General features: G+C 43.2%; 1 protein-coding gene and 1 long non-coding RNA gene across 4 annotated transcripts in view; one reads left to right on the top strand and one right to left on the bottom strand.

Moving 5' to 3' along the window:
* The window catches only part of LOC310836811, a 37728-nt gene that overhangs the window by 8581 nt on the left and 8787 nt on the right, over nucleotides 1-20360 (bottom strand). For 2 of the 3 annotated variants that reach the window (XR_014560213.1, XR_014560215.1), the window contains exon 2: nucleotides 5009-5059. The exons of the other annotated variant lie outside the window; for it this stretch is intronic. This is a non-coding gene — a long non-coding RNA (uncharacterized lncRNA). The remainder of the gene's footprint in view (nucleotides 1-5008; nucleotides 5060-20360) is intronic. 3 annotated transcript variants of the gene reach the window in all.
* Nucleotides 7132-20078, top strand: SERTM2 (serine rich and transmembrane domain containing 2). Its single transcript, XM_083722661.1, has 2 exons — nucleotides 7132-7903; nucleotides 15106-20078. The coding sequence occupies exon 2, from the start codon at nucleotides 15636-15638 to the stop codon at nucleotides 15912-15914; it is 279 nt and encodes a 92-aa protein (XP_083578787.1). The 5' UTR covers nucleotides 7132-7903; nucleotides 15106-15635; the 3' UTR covers nucleotides 15915-20078.

The raw sequence follows: 20360 nt of genomic DNA, 5'->3' as shown, positions 1-20360 counted from the left end.
TGTCAGGTAGATAATGGTAACATGAGATCCAGATGTGTAGTAAAGGTTGAGAATGCAGTGAGGGAGAATGATGCTCTCATCACAAAGGTGATAGTAGAATCCACACCTGTTGATTCAGTTTATGAGATGTGAATCATTTCTTCCACCACCACCTACAAAGGGCCTACAAGGTGTTTTTTGAACATCTGGCAGCTAAGAGGCAGACTTAATATAAAAAACACACCAGGGGAGAAGCCTTCAAACTCTCTTAAACATGAAAAGGTTTACTCTGAGTCTCTGTAAGGGTTAGAACTACTATATTTTAAAGGGGTATGGCTCTGAGTTCTGGCATTGAGTCACTAACTGGAAAGCTTTGAGCAGTAAGATACCCCATCTCTAGAACTGCAAACGAAAAACAAAAAGAAATCCTGATAATTAAAGGTTACACACAGTCGGTATCTCTCAGCCTAAACTACCTCACAGCGTTGTTGTGAGGATGATCCAGCTCTTTGGAAGTAGGAGGGAAAGTAATAAATACCTGTTAGGTATTTTGGAAAGTTCTCTGCCTGTTATGCACTTAGACATATATTGAGATGTCATAACCAACTTTTTCAAGATGGCTCCTGAGACTTATATTATTTTCAGAAGACAGTTGGATGCCATTTTGAATCAAAATGGTGGACTGAACCTTTCAAAGGTATACTGATTTTAACCACTGTTTTCACAACTTCATTGATTTTTCTTTTTCATAGAATTCCTGAGCAATACTGGGTATGAGGCTGCTTGTACTTAATGAAATCTGGTAGAACAGGATAAAATTCTTTCAGAGCCTTTAAAGGAAAAGTATCATACATAGAACAAACAAATATAGAAGTATAGATCTAAGTCCTCCAGATACAATACTCTGGCACACACTAGTCTGTGTTTTAATGTCAGGTTTTTTTATGGGGTTTGGATATAAAGGCATATTCAGAATTAAATCATATGGTATTAGCCAGAAATGACTCAACTGCGGGACAGGGAAGATTACTGTAAGCTTCATTCAGAGTTGTCTCAACCCATGACTCCTGGACAATTGGATAGTCAAAGGGCAGTCTGTGTCTGAAATGCTTCTGGCTTAGTTTTCCATCAAGTCTGGGTTGATATATGGGTCATACTGGAGGTCACAGGAAACCCAGTTGGTCTGAAACTAGTCCAAACCTGAAGATTCTGGTTGTTCTTTGCTAAGGCTTGTGGGATTCATTTACATCTAATAATAACAACCAGGAGATGAAAGAATATACAAACTGGGGAAGAAAGAGCACTCCATAAATTCCTATTAATTAATTTGCCCTGCTTTAATGTCCGTGTGACACTCCAGTGACACTGCCATATGCTGAAAGGCTGAGTTTCAAAAATGCAAAATGCCCACAGATCTCATTGGTGTGTGTTTACTTACTTACTTACTTACTTACTTACTTATATCAAACATTTATATTCTGTAGTTTCTAAGCAGCATACAATGGTGTTAGAAAAGGAATGCAGTAAGAAAAGATTACCTAAAACACATGCCAAAATAGACAAGTTTTCATGAAACACCAGAGCTTTAACGGGAAGGGGAGGGAGTTCCACAAAACTGGGTCCAGAATACACAACATACAGCTCCTTTAGCTGAATGTCCAAGCCATGAGGAATTGCTAAGAGTGACTTTCCATAAGATCTCAGTGATCAGGCAGGGATATTAGGAACCAGGCAGTCATTAAGGTTTCCTGTACCCAAGTTGCTAAGGGTGCTGAGAGTTCTTAATGGGGGCCTGTTCCCCGAACAGAGCTGCAATTCCCGGAGTTCCCTTGGAAGTGAGATTGATTATGTACCCTCCAACATTTCTTTGATGAAAATAGGGATGTCCTGTTCTATCATCATCATCATCATCATTATACATCATTCATCTAACTGGGCTGCCCCAGCCACTCTGGGCGGCTTCCAACATATATAAAAACATTGAACATTAAAAAACCTTCCTATACAGGGATGCTTTCTGATGTCTTCTAAAGGTAGTTACTTATCTCCTTGGCTCAGGGGTTGTATAACTCCATATACGCCAACATTTCTCCAATCAGAATAGGGGTGTCCTAAGGAAAAGTGGGCCATTCCAGGATCAAATCAGAAACTGGGATGGCTTCTATAAATCTGGGGCTGTGCCTGGAAAATAGGGACACTTGGAGGGACTGTGATTATTTAACCACTCTGGTCCTAAGATGTTTGGGGCTTCAGACATCAAAGCAAGCACCTTAAATTGATTCCGGAAAACAACAGGGGACCAGTACAGCTGACAAATCTATGGCTACTGTCTATACCAGGAATCAGAGACCAGTATCCCTCCAGATTTTGTTGGATTCCCATTGGCCCTGCTGGTAAGGGCTTATAAAAGCTGGAGTCCAACAATGCATTGAGGAACACAGGTTCCTTACCCCTGTGTATGCCAGGTTTAGTTTCTGCTGTTAATAATCTTCCTTGGTGACGTGAGGAATATGTGCCAGCTCTCTTTGGGGGCATCTGGGGGTGGTGGTCATCGGCACAAGGAGAGACTGAGGTTGCAAGCTGGGCAAAGATAATCAGCTGTGTTGTGTCTCTCCCAGCCTCAGCTCTGCCAAATGACGACTCTTCTTGTTTACAACACAGCACTTGACCTGACATATTTTACAGCTCTGAAGATGTAAGTGCTTCACAGCCTTGTGATTCTCACTTGAGAGTAAGATTCTCAGCAGCAAAAGAAGCCTCCCAAACAAACATTTGAGGCTTTGCTTTTGTGTGAGATTGTAAAACAAAACCATTGAAAGAGAAGAGCAAGAGGCCAAAGACCTGGAAGCTGCACAGATACCTTCACTGAGGTGTGCTATGCAGCTATGCTGAAAGCTGTATTTGAAGGCGCAGAGTGCAGTGCCTGAGCCCTGCTCAGAAGGTGGGGAAATACATTAACAAAGCATAAAAAACAATTTGCAACAAACAGTGTGAGCATATGTATCTGGTTGCAAAAATAAATAAATAAATAATAAGAAAATAAGAAAATAAGGTTAGTAAAAATAAATTGAGGAAATGGACTAAAGAGAAAAAGTAAAATAATAATATGTTAAAATAAATTATTAAGTTAAGGTTGAGAAATAAGTAATAAGGATTTGCTGAGCTAACAATTTAAATTGGAATACAAGAAGGGGAGGTGTGAGGAGGTCTGAGAAATAAGGTAAAAGAAAATAAGTAATTGAAATTTTATGTGTTTTTATTTTTGTATGTTTGCTATTTTTTGTTTATTTATGTTTTTGTTTTATTATTGAAAATGCTAATAAACATTTAATAAAAAAATACATTAACAAAGCATAAAAAACAATTTGCAACAAACAGTGTGAGCATATGTATCTGGTTGCAATATTTTGCAATCTCGTCAGCACTCTGCCAGATAAATGAGCGATGCCTGGGTTTCTTTTTTGTAGAACCCAATAAGGTTACAACTGTGACAGTGCAGTCTTTGGGGATACTTTCAGATGCCTATTTATTGCCATGGGATCAGTTAGTGCTCCTCATGCTCAACAGCCTTCTTGTACAAGTGATGGAGGTGATCTCAGGCATGGTGCTAAAGACATCAAGACTGTTAGTCTTACTTCTGGGTCGCAGTATTTGCACACAAAAAATCAGATATCACAGGCAGTATTATCCTAACAGATCCAGCACTAGAGCTTTTAATTATTTGATCTCCTGATGGCCCTCAGCTAACCTGATCTGGTGGTTCTTCTGCTGGCAGCATCACAATTGCAGATAGCCAGTCACTGGAATTTGGCTGGACTTTCAATAAGAGGCTGTCTGGACAAAATATTGCATTTTCTGAAAGAGTAGCTTACCAGAATCATGTGGTTTGAGGAATAACTAAAAAAAGAGAAATTTGATGCAATATTCTGGCCTTTTATTTCTTATAACAAGGATAAGAATCACTTTCTGTAAACTGCTTTGAGTTTATTTGTTTAAAATCAAGCAGTGTATAAATTTTATGAAATGAAATAATTAAATAAATAAAATAAGGACAGACATTTACTACAACCTTCAATGTGTCAGGTTAGACTGTGGAGGGTATATCTAAATAGCCAAAATTCTGCCTAAGGACTTTTGCTTATAAGAAGAAGAGTTTGGATTTGATATCCCGCTTTATCAATACTCTAAGGAGTCTCAAAGCGGCTAACATTCTCCTTTCCCTTCCTCCCCACAACAACCACTCTGTGAGGTGAGTGGGGCTGAGAGACTTCAGAGAAGTGTGACTGGCCCAAGGTCACCCAGCAGCTGCATGTGGAGGAGCGGGGACGCGAACACAGCTCACCATGTTACGAGCCCACCGCTCTTAACCCCTACACCACACTGGCTCCCATTATATTGGACACCCACTCTAAATTCTCTTATATTCTGACTCACTGCATACTTCCTCTGATATTCTGCAATATGAACTTTTGTAGTACCACCTCAAGTGAGGTTATAGACATTGCTTTAATGTACTTTGTCTACATTGTTCTATGTTCATTTTGTTTTCCAAAACTCAATAAAATAATTTACTAAGGACGACTGTTTGTCTTGGGAGATGTCAACATTCACACCAATGCCATATTGTTTGGAGTAGCTCAGGACAATAATGGGAACATCCCAATATTTCATCAGAGCAGTATATGTAGTTTAGCACACTCTGGATTTCATTTTCTCAAGCAGGCAGGGAGAAGGTGGTCTGAAGGTGGGGGACTTTAAACCAGTCCCTGTGTCATGGTCAGATCACCTCCTGGTGAGTCTTACAGTATCTCCTGGTGTGGCTTACATTTACTCCTTTAAACCACTTTGTGGAAATAAAGGACTGTCCTCCATATGTTAGGACAGGTGGCTACCCTGTTTCTACTTCTATGTCCAGGACAACACAACTGAAGGCTTCTGGAACTCACAAATCTATCATTGTGGGTAGAAACTGTGGGTTTGCAGCTGAATTAAGGAAAGAAGAATGGTACTTATCTTTCAACCAACTTACTGGCTGTAAGTGGGTGCTGAAGTATTCCTGCTCCTGAATCACCATACAGGTCTGTCAGCAATGGCAACAAAAATTCACCAGGAAAGGCTGATTATATTCAGAGAGAGAGAATATGACAGATGGGCACCCAAAAGACCAAACATATCAGCTGGCACGCTTTGTTCCTTGAGGAATCTGTGAGCTCTAAAAAGCCATCCAACCACTGAACTGAATCTGTGAGTGAAGGAAAATCATTTCCAAAGGTTGCCTGTTGATGACAGTCAATCTTCTGAAAAATGTCGTAGTTTTAAAAAATGAATAAATTCTGAGGAGTGGTTTATTTTTGCCAGCACTGGGAAGCTACAGGATGGCTACCCCACTGAATGAGAACCAGTGTAGGGCTACTTAGGGTGTTGAACTAGGACATAGGAAACCATGGTTCAAATCCCCACTCACCAGCTAACTTGGGGCTCTCTCTCAGCCTAACCTACCTCACAGGGTTGTTGTGAGAGTAAGATGTGGGGGAGGAAGTACCATGCATGCCACCTTGAGCTCCCTGGATATATGGTGAGATGTAAATGTAATAAATATATGATAAATACTTGTAGAAGCACCTACCATATGAAATATGGATTGCTGACAATTGGGCTGATGATGAAGAGAGATTTTGAATCAGGTGATATGACTAGCTTCCAATGAGCTGCTATGTTTTTACTGTGGGAAACATATTGCCTACTGTGAACAAGAACTCCTGGATTGGTCTGTTTTTAATGTAAAATGGTAAAATGGTCATTATGTGTCACATTTGTACAGAATGCATTTTCTTCCTTCAGGTGCATCATTTTTACTTTCTGATTTCTGTGAGATAACCTCTTTTTTCTTTTCTTTTGCATGTTAACAAGAATACCTCAGGCATCATGATACCACCCCAGTGGCATAGCGTGGGTTGTCAGAACCCGGGGTAAGGCAAGTAATTTGCGCCCCCTAACCCATGGATTTGTGCCCCCTAACCCATGGATTTGCGCCCCCTAACCCTAACCCCCAGATGCTGCGCCCGGTGCGGCCGGCCACCCCTGCACCCCCCACGCTACGCCACTGTACCACCCAAATCTCAACTAGTTCCCAATAAAACTGGGAGCAATGAGTCTCCTATGTGAGACATCACACAGTGCTTTGGTGCGCCTGCTCTCTGCAGGACGTTTGGGCTGAGGCAGTCACTTACTTCTGAAATCAGGTCTGGTCCTACTCTTAGGCAGGATGAGGCACCTACCTTAGGCAATAGATAGTAGAAGTGGCAGCAGCCCCTAACCATTCTTCCTGAGTCCCCTAAGCTACCGCTAGCCTGTTGCGCTCAGCTGTGATGTGGGATATCATTATCACGTTTTGCCAGCGTTGTAGTAAGATTCTCGTGCCAGTCTGGTTCGATTTTGCACATAGAATGGGAGGGGATACCATGATGTATTTCATAGGGACACAGGGAGTCAGACTCTTGGTCTGCCTAGCCCTGTATTGTCCATAGTGAATGACAGCAGGGTCTTTCTGCATGCAGAGCAGATGCTCTGGCCTCTGAGCTATGGCCTTTTATCAAATGCAATCCTTGGCTTTTTCATTTCCCACAGTAACCCATCTGCATGTATATGTAATGACATTTCAGAACATTCAAGGATCATTCCTCCCTTCCTCTCCTTGTCTGTCTCCTGGATCCTCCAATTGATGGTCAGCATCATTGGGCACCTGCAGAGGGTCCTGCCAGGGTCCATTGCCAACTCCCAGAGCCACCATGCCCTACTTGTTTCCCCTTCTCTCATTTAGCAAAATACCTTGGGCCAGTCTTTTCTGAACTCCCCTCCCCAAAGCCAGTCCAATGGGTTGTGTCCAGATAGGTGTCTACATGTAGTGGGCATTTTTGGTCTGTTAATGTTTCCCCAGGGTGTTTCCTATTGACCCAGTTGCATGCTATAGCAGTAAACTGGGAACCCCGTAGCTGAAAATGGCTCTACACCTGAAAGCAACCAGGATTTCATTCTGTCAAATGTGACTGCATACAAACAGAAGGGGAGGAAACTTGCAAGTTATATGGCACGAATATCATTGGCTGTGATGTATTGCACTTACTTTATTTTGAAGGTTTTCAAAGCCCTGGGGGTGGGGGTGGAACCCTGAAAAACATCCTGATTTGCATGCCTTGTTTGACTATATATTTAAAAAGAATGCTTCCAATCCTACAAAATGTTTTTTTTTAATCTCTTTTTTGTTTTGTTTTTATAAAAGAAATCATAATGAGAGAGTGATCATTGCCTTCAAATCTAAACCTCTGCTTTGTGGCTGGTTGCCTAGAGGGAAAAGGACCAGCCTGCAGCATGGAAGGAATTAAAAAAGGCTTATAGAAACTTTGCTACTAGTGTTGTTGGCAGCTTTCTTTTTTTTCCACCTCTCTCTCTCCCTACTGATGAAGCATAGCTGCGCTTGGAGAGATACCTTTCCCAGCTTACTGTGTCTGTTGCCTATAGAAGCAAAAGGAGGAGAGAGCGAGAGAGAGACAGACGGTTGACGGAGGCTGCTGTGGTTCAGCCATCCAGAAGATATATGGATCTGTCTCACCCGTGCAGGAAAACCATCAGCAGCACAGTGAGAGCAGGACCATCAACTAGCGTCTAAGGAATTAAGCGGCGCCCCTCTGCCTGTCGCAATGCAAAACGCTGGTGTGCAAAGGAGAAGAGAGGAAAGTGTACTTTCTCCTTGGAACGCCTAGTCTTCCAGCTCAAGCAACAAAACAACAGCTGGTCTCTTTTTCTTCCAAAGCACCTGCATCTTAGAGGGGATGCTTCCAGGACACCTTGCAGAAAGCAATCTAGGGTACACCTACCAAGGAGGTGTCTTGAGGGGTCACTCCTCTGCTCCTGCTTACGATGAAAGGTAATTGGCTGCACTTGTCAAAATCCAACTGTTTTTATCTCTGTGCCAAGGCTTAGTTAGAAGAATGTGCTATTTTATGCATTTGATATGAAACGAGAAAATAGACTATCTGCCAACAAAAAAAGGAAAGCTAGTACTTCCAATTGATGGTTTCTTTAAAAAAAAAGAAAAAAAAGCATGCATGTATCAATTTTCTTGGTGTCTGTGCTTTTTCAGTGGGAAGTAAAGAGATTATGTGTGCTACAAATGAGCTAAACAAAAGTATTGATTTCAGTAGTCAGATTAAGCCCAGACAGCTTGTTTTGGGAACAGGCAGCCTTCAAAAAGACACTAAATGCTACAGCAGCAGAGTGTTTTGACTAACTTTTTCTGCAAGCAGTACTGACTTAATTTCTAGCTCCACAAATATTCACAATAATACTATGCTGTCCACTCTAAAAATCATCCTAATCTGAGTTAACCTAAAATGCTAAACGTGATCCTTTTAAAAAGATGGTTAATTTGTTTGTGCTTGGTGAAAATAAGACAAGATAGGCTGACTTGTTTGTGACCGCAAGAAAGATGTTTACTGCAGTTGCTTAGCTAACAAGAAGAGTCTTGTTATTCAATCTCTAGAGCTGGGGATAAATAAATTGAATTGTAGAGTTGGAAGGGACTCCAAGGGTTATCTAGTACAGCACCCTGCAATGCAGGAATCGTATCTCCCCTCTTCATTTGTATGTAGGGGCATTTAGGGGCAATTAGCTCAGGAGCACAGGAAATTGTGATCTTTATAAAGCTTTTTAGAGTTGTGGACAACCTGCCACCCTCCAGAAGATGTTGAAGGAATCCTCCAACTCCCTTCAGCCCCAGCCAGTGTGGCCAACATTTGGGGATGATGGGAGTTGGAATCTAGCAACAGCTGGAGGGTTGCAGGTTCTGCATTCTCACTATCGAGTTAGGCATCCAGTGAGTTGCTTAACTGAGGATTACTTTTGTGGAAAGATCCACAAATCTTCGAATATGGGATAAAGGTGTCATGTTGTAGTAGTATTCATAGTTCTTCCTCTTTTATCCTCACAAGCCCATGAGGTTAATTAAACTGAGAGAAGGTTGCTGGCCCTAGGTTACCCAGTGAGATTCATAAGTGAGTGAGGATCTGAACCTGGATCTCTTCCGAGTTCAACACTGGGACCTCTAGAATGTGGGTGGGTTTTATTCACTATAAACTACTTCAAGATCTTCTGATAGCAAGTGGTCTATAAACGGAAACAATAAGTAAATAAATAAATAAATAAATAAATAAATAAATACTCCCATCAGCCCCAGAATGACCAATGGTCAAGCATGATGGGACTTGGAGTCCAACAACACCTGGACTCTTCACTCCTCATGCAAAGTAGGACATTTGGCTATACTGTCCTTGGGAGATCTGGCTCAGGGGGGTTCCAAGGCGAGTGTCTGTGGGTCAAGGCACTTCTGATTAACAGACTCTGCCTCTGGCTCAGGATTGGTGACAGGGTCTGGATAATAATAATAATAATTTTTTATTTATACCCCACCCTTCCCTTTTCAAAAACTGGGCTCAGGGTTCCTAACAACAAATTTAAAACACTTAATTGTAAAAGCAGCTTAAAATACAGTATAAAAACATGAATAACAATAAAATTCAAAATTCAGAAATCAGTTTAGGGGAAATAAGCATTAGATCATTCCCAGGGCTAGCTGGCTGAATTGGTCCTACTTGGGCCAGTGAGAAGGCCAGGGGAGAATTAGCTGTGGGGTCTCAGAGTAGGTAATCTTCATAAAAGGGGAGGGGGAGGGAAGAGAAGGGAAATAAAAGATCAGGCTGAGTTCAAATTAAAGGCCAGGCGGAATAGCTCTGTCTTACAGGCCCGAAGGAAGGAGGTTAAATCCTGAAGGGCCCTAGTCTCATGGGACAGAGCATTCCACCAGGTCGGAGCCATCACTGAGAAGGCCCTGGCCGTGGTGGAGGATAGTCTGACTTCCTTAGGGCCCAGGACCTCTAAACTATGGTTATTCATGGACCTTAAGGTCCTCTGTGGGGCATACCAGGAGAGGTGGTCCCGTAAATATGAGGGCCCTAAGCCACAAAGGGCTTTAAAGGTCAAGACCAGCACCTTGAACCTGACCCTATACTCCACCAGGAGCCAGTGCAACTGGTAAAGCACTGGGTGAATATGCACCCATGGCAGGGACCCCGTGAGGAGCCTTGCTGCAGCATTCTGCACCCGCTGGAGTTTCTGGGACAGTTTCAAGGGCAGCCCCACATAGAGCGAATTACAGTAGGCAAGCCTGGAGGTGACTGTCGCATGGATCACTGTGGCCCGATCAGGGCGGGAAAGGTAAGGGACTAAATGTTTAATGCGGCAAAGATGGAAAAATGTTGCCTTAGCTGTTGCTGTAACCTGAGACTCCTTGGAAAGGGAGGCGTCAAGGATTACACCCAAACTCCTAACAGATGGATCCAGCACCCTTATGGCTTCTGCCCCTGGCCCTTCTGATCTAGTTGATTCCTCTGCAGAAAAGAACATTTGCAGAGTGGGTTTATCTGTAGCCCTACCATGCTCCCTACAAGAACTTTACTGTTCACAAAAAGAAACCCTATTGTATGCAAATAAATGGGCTCTTCGGCAAAAGAAAACAAGAAAGCCCTTGTGCAAGGAAGCATGCACAGACTTTTCAGCTGAGTCTATTCATTCAAATCGATTTGACTCCCCCATAATTTATTTGATCTGTATGTGTAAAGCCTCCCCTGTGGCATTCCTTATAATCTTCTACAAGTCAGGAGGTGTTCTGCATGAAGATTCCCTCTTGCCCTCATCACAGAGCATTCCCTGACACAGAAGACAAGGCAGGAAGTCCAAGCACACACATAGTTTTGTGAGCAAATCAGATTTTTCCCTTGCAAGGAACTGAGCAACTACTCTTAAGACTGGAGCATAAAACGAATCACAGGCATCCATGCTAAACTCCCAGCCTCAATGAATTATCTCCACTCCTTAATCTCTTCCATTTATTAGAAGTGCCTTGTAGAGGCTCATTAATTGGGGGCTCTTGTTTCGTAATTGATTATTACACATGAACTTCAGGTTAATAACTTTAACATAATGCCACCTAATTTTCAGAAGTAACATCTGTGATGCATATTATTTCATTACCAAAAATGGTCTGTTAGGATTTGATGTGAACTCTGCCTTTTTCAGCAGAAAGAGCTGCAGAAGACAAGAGAGGTGGCTGTCACCACTGTCATGCCACACACCCTCCTCTGCCAGGGGGTGCTCTGCCACCACCCAAAACTACCCTGTACCACTTCTCACTCTTAACAAGATGTATGGCTCTGAGCTGTGTTTCTTATGGGTAACTCTATAACCTGCTTCCACCCCAAATTATATTTATCTGAATAAGTGGGTGGGGTATAATAATAATAATTCCCCTAATGTTAGCAAAGTATGAGGCATGTGGTATAAAGCAATTAATTTATGGAAGAGGAATCATAAACAATGGCTGTGCAATTGAGGATTGTACCTAAGCACATAGTTTCAATCTGTTTATCTTATTTGTTGCTTTATTTTATATACAACAGTAGCTACTATAATACTGATACTATATTAGATGACTAACCCTGCTTCACATCCGCCACCAACTCTCACACAGTCTACCACCCACCCCCAAATGCAACTCCGCTGTCAACTCAACTCGACTCCAAACCCTCTCAGACTAGTATTCAAACTCCCTTTCAAAACTCCCAACCAATCACCGCTCACTATCAGCATTCCAAACTCATCCCCTCCCTCTCATCTTAGTTCCTCTAATTTCTTTTTTTTTATTAATTGCATTTATATGTCACCTTTTTCTCCAAAGAGCTCAAGGTGGTTCTCCCCCCCCCCCATTTAATTCCAACACCAACCCTGTGAGGTAGGTGAGTCTGAGAGGAAGTGGCTGGCCCAAGATCACCCAGTGAGTTTCATGGCTAAGTGGAAATTTGAACCCTGGCCCTAGTTTAACCCTTTAACCAGTACATCACACTGGCTCTTACCTATGCTTACCAATCTATTTACCTTACTTATTCTATTGATATATGTGCTTATAATGTACAAAAACACCGGAACCTTGCAATCACATTTAACCTCTCCATATTGCAACCCATGTCATGATATTCAATAGGATCCAATTGCTTCCTCCAATAGTAAACTCGGTACCCCTTTGCTAGTAAGGAGAAACAAGAGGGAGACACCAGGATGCTCAAGGGAACCTTGAGGTTTGCAGAAGTACTGAAAAAACAACAACAACAACAACCACCACCTAATGTCAACTAACCATTTTCAGTGGCAGCTAAGGTGTAGAGGAATGTGAATGAGCTGGCTTGAGCCCATCACAGCTGGGGTATGATGGAGAAAGGCATGGCTGGCTGCAACTCTGAAAAGGACTCAAGTACACTCCTGTTAGGGAGCAATACTGCAAACTTTTGTTGCAGAGCCTGTTTGCTATCTCTACTTAACTTCTGTGTGATTTGTAGTCTGATCACCATATTTAAATGAGTACACTTATTTATGCCATTTTAACGTGCATGTTCTAGACAGTAATTCAATTATCTATGCAAATCCTTAGATATCTAGTACACTGTTAGATCTCAGAGAGTAGACACAGTATAGTACTCTCTACCTGAGCTGTAGGAGCCACGCCTTGAAGAATGCTTAAGGATGCTGATGGCTGACTCCGTGCATATAGAATATGTTTAACAGTGTGTTAAATAAGGCAAATGGAGTTTTCTCTGGCAGGGCTAGATTAGGTAATTAAGATTGTACTTTGGATGACTTAACTGTGGTATAGACCAGGCAAATAATAAAGTACTATTACGTACAGGAGTTCTCATGTATTACTGCCAAGACTCACTCCTGGTTTATGCGCTAAGGAGGGTCACAAGTTCAAACTATAACTTTGTTCTTTGTGCAGTGGCGTAGCGTGGGGGGTGCCAGGCGTGCCGGCCGCACCGGGCGCAACTTGGGCGGGGGGCGCACTCGCACTAGCAGCTCTCTGCCCCTACTAAAATCCACGGGTTAGGGAGCCCGCGCTCGCTCGGCTTGGCGAGGAGGTCGCAGAAGGGGGAGAGCAAAGCCTTCTGCCGCGGGCAAAAAAAGGAGAGGAAGCCGGGCGGGCGGGCGGGCTGGCTGGCTGGTGGGGGTCTGGCTGCGCCTGCTGCTGCCGTTGCCGCTGCTGCCGGGCTTTGACAGCTTGGCGAAGCGGAGGGAGAGGAACTTTATGGTAATTGCTGCTCTCTCTCCACTGGCCGCCTGGGTAGTGAGCCGAGCGGAGCGGAGCCGGGAGTCTGGCGAGGGGGCGGGAAGAGACTTTCCCCCCTTTTTTCTACCTCGCCTGGTCAGAAAGGAGAGCGGAGTCTCCTCAGGGCGCCCTCAGGCAGGGCAGGGCAAGGCAAGCAGAGCGAGGAGGAGAGAGAGGGGAAGGGGGGGGGGAAGCAGCCAGGAAACGCCGCGGTGTGGAGGGGGAATCAATTAAGGAGAGAAAGCGAAAAGCCTTGGAGAAAGGGAAAAAAGGAAAGAAAAGAGGCAGCTCCGGGAGAGCGCGGGGGAAAGAGAAGCCTCGCTGCTGCTGCTTGGGAGAGTAAATTACTGTACTTGCCTTGCCCCGGGTTAGGGGGCGCAAATTACTTGCCTTGCCCCGGGTTAGGGGGCGCAAATTACTTGCCTTGCCCCGGGTGCTGATAACCCACGCTACGCCGCTGTCTTTGTGTCCCAAGTCTGGGCTTAACCTTCAAGAGCATTTTTAAAATGACAGCAAGGCTGAACTCCTCGGTAGCACATCTTTGCTCCTGATTCCGACATTCATAAAAACATCTGGAAAAGCTTATACATGTACAGACTGTACATCCATGGGTTCTGTCGGTATGACAGGGGGAATAGACCATTTGTATGGAGCCTACACACAGAACAGTTTATATGTGTGATGAATACACATAAGAGTGCAAGAGCAAGGACAATGGGTGTGATCACATCCCTCCTACATGTGCTCATTTTCAAGTGTGAACTGGAATCTGGCCAGCCAACCTATATCTTTTAATTAGCGCAGTGCAAAAGAAAAAGAGGGACGGAGGTGGCGCTGTGGGTTAAACCACAGAGCCTAGGACTTGCCAATCAGAAGGTCGGTGGTTCGAATCCCCGCGACGGGGTGAGCTCCCGTTGCTCGGTCCCTGCTCCTGCCAACCTAGCAGTTCGAAAGCATGTCAAAGTGCAAGTAGATAAATAGGTACCGCTCCGGCGGGAAGGTAAATGGCGTTTCCGTGTGCTGCTTTGGTTCACCAGAAGCAGCTTAGTCATACTGGCCACATGACCCGGAAGCTGTACGCCGGCTCCCTCGGCCAATAAAGTGAGATGAGCGTTGCAACCCCAGAGTTGACCATGACTGGACCTAATGGTCAGAGGTCCCTTTCCCTTTAAAAGAAAAAGTGAACAATAAATCTTGCCCCTGATTTTCCACCAATTAATGGGAGAAGAAATTGCATCCAACGGGGTGGGGGGTGGGGGTGGGAATCAGTAAAATTTTAATGGACTGGGTATAGGGTTTTGGGTGTGCTTCTGTTATTGCTGAGGTGGCTGAGAGGTGCATGCAAGTGCCATTTATTTGGGTTGTATCTCATGCTAGCCCTATTCAGAGTAGACCATTGAAGTTAATGGAGACTGCTAAATTAAGGACATTAAATTCAGCAGGCCTACTCTGAGAACTTGGTTGGATGCAACCCTTTCATTCTGCAAATCATCCCTCCTTTTGTCTCCGCTAAACAGGCTTTCCTAGGGTGCTCATGCTTCAGTAAAAGCTCATGGGAAAAATACCCTGAGAAAACTCCTCCTAGAGATTTTTCTCAGATCAGGAACTGTGGACAGCATGGGAACCTGCAGAGGACTGGACAAATATTTAGCCTTTGGCCATATTGCAGTGATAAGGGAAGCTCAAAACCCAAGGCTGAAGGAAGTTCTAAAGGAATTTAAAAATTACTGTGAGAATGAAGCAGATAAATTGAAGCCTTATTTGCAGAGGAAGAGAACTTATGAGAAACTGCGAGTACAGATTTTGGCAACACAGTAATTTTTCCTTTTATTTCCATGAGATTCTCTACAATCAAAAAGATTATGTGAAAGTTTGCTTAATAATATAGTCTCTCTCTCTGTCTTTTTATATCTTTATAGAAATATCATGTTGGCTACTGGTACTGCTGTCATTTTGGTCATCTGAAGGTGGGAAGTGGAAAAAGACCAGACTCTAGTTCTTCTGAAAATAGTCACTGATGTTTGCCTTCTAGTGAAGACAGGAGTCTGCTTCCAAAAGTAACCAAAGCAGACTTTTGCAAGGTAACTCATGGATCTGTGAGCCATTGGGTGACACTGTTGGTAGGAGATCCTTACCCCCCAAACTCCATTGAGACGTTTATTCCTTTCTGAAGAGAACACAAATATTTTTCAGCCAGGAAGGTTTTTTTAAAAGTAGGAAAAAACCACCACCCAGAAGGAACCTTTGATTGATTCTGCCATTTCCTTAGGCAAAGCCATGTGAGAAGATGACCCTCTGATGAGAACTATTCCTCTATACAAGGCAAAGACTTCAGCCCATCCAATATTGATGCATGAATTACCTCCTAATCTAATCTTTAAGACACTATCAAAGAAGAAGTAAGGAATTCATGAGTGAACAGAGAAAATGGAAAAGGCCTGAGTAAGAAATGACTGAGGTCTACTTCAGATTCCGTGGAAATCTTACTGGTCGTGCCCACCCACCCCCAACCCTGGCTACAGGAGTGGCAAATGCAGATAAATACTCCAACTTGTATATGTATGTAGGGTTGTTTCTGACCCTACTGGCCATCCTACTCATTCTACTTTTCACCATGCTCCTGCGTCTGAAACACGTCATCTCCCCTATTACCACATCTCCAGAGAGCACCGAGAACATCCAGCAGTTTACAGATGTTGAAATGCATGGCAGGATCCCCAGTACTTAGTGGGCTGGAGGCTGGGAAGCAACTGGTTGCAAAAAAAGATTGCGATGAGAAACCAATTTCATATGGTGGAGCTTGTGGAGTGGAAGTTCTGGACAGCCTTGAAGGATGCACTGGCAGAGGGTTGGCCTGAATGGCCTTTGAGGTCCTTTCCAACTCAGTGATTCTACATAGAATTCAGTTTGCCTTGGAAATGGCAAGACAAGTATCCAGCAAGCTTAGCTTGACACTAAGAGCTGTAAGCAGCATGTGCTGTGACGTTTGGTTTCAAACAACCTACATATAGACATATGGAGCTGCTTTATAATGAACTGGTGTAATCTGACCCCGTACTCATCGTTCTGGACTGGTAAGAGCTCTCCAAAACAGCCCAGGTGACTGTTTTTTTTGCAGGAGAAAATAGAGGACTCCTGGACTTAACGATGAATAAAAGCAATAGAAGGAACTAGCACTGTATCAAAACCTGTTTGCCTATTTCTCCCTCTATGAAAGAGGTTGCAGGTTTATCTGCCTCATTCTCAGGACACTTGAGCACTTCTTCAGAATTCTGGTAGCTGTAGAATTGAGACACCCTTGGGTGGTATGGGAGCTTTTCATTCCAGTAAACACTTCTTGGTGCTTCTGCAGCCTCCCTAGCTGCCTGTGCTTCTGAAAGAGCCCCATGGGAGAAACTACCGTATTTTTCGCTCTATAAGATGCACCAGACCACAAGACGCACCTAGTTTTTGGAGGAGGAAAACAAGAAAAAAAATATTCTGAATTTCAGAAGCCAGAACAGCAAGAGGGATCCCTGCGCAGTGAAAGCAGCAATCCCTTTTGCTGTTCTGGCTTCTGGGATAGCTGCGCAGCCTGCATTTGCTCCATAAGAAGCACACACATTTCCCCTTACTTTTTAGGAGGAAAAAAGTGAGTCTTATAGAGCAAAAAATACGATACTTCATGACTTATTTCTGGGTTTTAATTGAAGCATGGGAAACCTAGGAAAACTATTACTGAGTACCTGAGACTGCTGTGCTTACAGATTTTATTTCTAAGAGATATATTTCCTTTTTAACCTTTCCACACTGATTTCTTTAAAAGTACAAAGACTTCACTTTAAAAAAAACAGTTGTCAGGTGCACAGTGGGCAACCTCCTCACCTTCCCACACCTTAAGAAAAGCCCAGCTGATGATGTCATGGCGTTGTCAGGAAGGGCACCCAGGAAGGCTGCAGAGCACAGACTACTGGGGAGATGATTTGTAGAGTGATATAAAGCACACTCACAAACAACTCTAGGCCACCTTGAAGGTAAGTGCAACAAAAACAAAACAAATCTCCCCACAGATTCTTTTTAATGCATTTCTTGGGAGAAATGCAGGAGAATTTTTCAGTAGAGCATGAGAAGCAATATAAGCATTAACCACAAGATTAAATACTATATAGCTTCATAGCTTTTCTTGGTTATAACCAGAACCAGTGCATAATACAGGAACTAAAGTGTGAGTGATGTATTCTTGAAGGTCATCTTTGCACCCAAAGAGATTCTGTCTCTGCTAACATGAACAGTGGCTTGGTAATTCTGCATGGCTCACCACAGGAAAGCAAGGAAGTCCTAAATCTTTCTCTCTCAAGTGATTTGCAAAATCTAGCTTTCCTGCAATATACACATTCCAGTACAGCATTCTGTTCCAAGACCAGAACAACTCTAAAGAATGAGTTCCTGGTTCACTTAAACTGCAGGAGCCAATCCCCATTGGATAGATTAGTTTGTTCCACTAAAATTAACAGGAACTGCTGTATATGTGTCCTATGCACTAGGATCTCTGGATTGGCAAAAATAACATTCACACTTTTGGACACTAATTTGCCAATCTATCAATGAGTTGGGCAATCTGCACTGGCTCCAACTGAAAAATAATAATGCTAAAATACACCCTTTCTTTAATCCATCTGCATACTATTCCCTCTATTTCAGGTTCCTTCCCCAAATCTTTGAGGCCTCTTGGCTTTCGATGTGACTATGGTACCAATTGGTGCCTTGTGGTTTCTTCTGAAAGGACAGCCCTGCTGGATAAAACCAAGGACCCAATCCAGCACCCAATTCTCATAGTAGCCAGCCAATGGGAAGCCCATGAGCAGGACATGAGCACAACAGCACTCTCCCCACTTGTGATCCCCACCCCACCCCATCCCACCCTCTTGGCATGCCACCTCTGATACTGGAAACAATAAACAGCTACAATGCTCCTGCTTCTCTCTGCCGCCCAGGTCAGACCTGGCTCAGGAGCACAGCTGAGGCTGGGTGTGAGCGCTCGCTTGGGGGCAGCAGGGGATGGTGGTCCCCTCAATATATTTTTTTGGGGGGGAGGCTCAGCCTCCTGCCTTGAAATATTAAGGGAGCTGAAGCCCCTTCTGCCCCCACAGCTGGCGTTCCTCCGTGCTACTGCTGCAACTCCCTGTCCATGTGTTCTTTTGTGTGGACCTTGTTCATAAAAACAGACACAGGGAATAGTAGTAGTAGTAGTAATTTATTTGTTTATATGCCGCCCATCTGACAGGGTTACCCCAACCACTCTAGGCAGCTTCCCAAAAATTAAAACACAATGCGACATCAAAGTGCAAGACTAGTCACCTCTTGCTGGCAAGCAAGCTGAACAAGGTGAATGGGCAGTGACTGCAAAAAGGAAAGGAGGAGAGCCTGCGGACTCTAAAAGTGGGCAATGGGGTCCCTTCTGGGAAATGGGGCCTGATAAGCACCCAACAATGCCTACCCTGAAAATCTGACACTAAAATTTGACAATAAATGAATATACAAGGTGGAGAAAAGTCTTTCAACTATAATGGGTCTTGGGGGGCAGCACTCAGGAGGTTATTCTTAGCAGGTGAGTAGAGGTATTATTGCCAATATACAAGCATATCTCTTTTAAATGTTCTTTCAGAGTGAGCACCTGAAGCTTATGCAACAACAGAATCCATCTGTATAGCCGTGTGCTTATGAATTACACTAACTAATCAGCTAACACAGTCCTCTTTGGTTTTTTTTTTTTTTCATTAGAAGGTGATATCTGCAAAGCCATCTGTGTTAGGTGTGTAACATTTCAGGGACATGAACAAATCTCAGCTCCATTTTGCAATCTAGCCTAGAAATAAAATCCCAGAGGGTATTTTACTATATAGCATTCATCTGCCAATTCCCCTCTCTCCATGAAGTGCAAATTCCCCAAACCTGAGCCACGCTAAAATTAGCAGTCATACACACACTCTTGCTTATGACAATAACAAGACCATGTTTCATCCAATGCTCTGGAAATGATGGTGTGTTTTGTTTTGTTTTGAAACAAAAGATGGGTGAATCTGTCCATTTCAGTTTCTCCTCCCAGTTTCTCATTTTTTTTTTTCAGTCCTAAGTTTGGTTCTCCACATGTCCATATTAGTTTGTGATTTATTTACTGTATTTTTTAAATACAGTAAATTCACCAGCATTTTAGTGGGAATTTCTCCCAATATACACATTTGTATACAATTTTGCCCAATACACTTTTTTTTTTGCAAAGCAGTTTTCCCTAAATTAATATGTTTGTGTATATTATTTTTTACTAATATTTGCATTGTCATGCACACTTTGCTGCAGTATACGCAGTTTTGTACAACATTACTTGTCTGGAGATCTGCATTGCAAAATTCAGAGATGACTGGGTTTACTTATTGTTCTGGAAAATTTGAATGAGGCAGGTTTGCCTTTAAATGCTAATTTCCCCTCAACCACTATTTTTAATACACACACATGGTTCATCCTTGATGGGGTGTTACTTTTCCCTTGGGAATTTGGGCTAATATTGTGTAGGAGGTGGGGACTACTAGAATACAGCTGCTCCTATTTATATCCATAGCACCAGCTTTACGCAACCCTTTTGATAAGCAATTATCTCTGTGCAACCTAAGCTCTGTCTCCAAAGCACTGAAAGAAAGCCAAGGCCATAGTATCTGCTTTGCATGCAGGTGTTCAACACAATGAGTTCTTTTTCATATACTGTAACCATCAGAGAATTACCTGTAAGATTTCCCCCCTATTGTAAATTTTAAAAAATATGACTGTATATTGTAACTATATATTGTATGCAGGATTAATACTTAACATTGTCAGAAATTACAATCCTATTTATCATTATAAATATCTATATTTTCCTTTCTAATGTATTGTGTCCTTCTGTGAATTAGGGGAGGTTGGTCACTGCATAGTGTGAGCCTTCGAAACACCACGCTGGGGAATGTCAGGTTGGGATGAAAAGTCAACCAAGTGCTCCAGGCACCTGGACCAACATTGCCCCTTGATCTGTATATGGGCAAGGTCCATTCTTCAGTCCAGTCTTTGATGTATATTCCAAGCAGTGGCGTAGCGTGGGTTGTCAGCATCCGGGGCAAGGCAAGTAATGTACGACCCCTTACCCTAACCCCCAGATGTTGTGCCC

This window comes from Podarcis gaigeae (genome assembly GCF_964106915.1).
Source record: "Podarcis gaigeae genome assembly, chromosome: Z".
NCBI classification, from domain to species: Eukaryota; Metazoa; Chordata; class Lepidosauria; order Squamata; family Lacertidae; genus Podarcis; species Podarcis gaigeae.
This window is presented reverse-complemented; position numbering and strand designations above follow the sequence as displayed.

Coding starts and splice junctions, on each gene's coding strand:
- SERTM2 (XM_083722661.1), top strand. CDS start 15,636: ATGACTGAGGTCTACTTCAGATTCCGTGGAAATCTTACTGGTCGTGCC.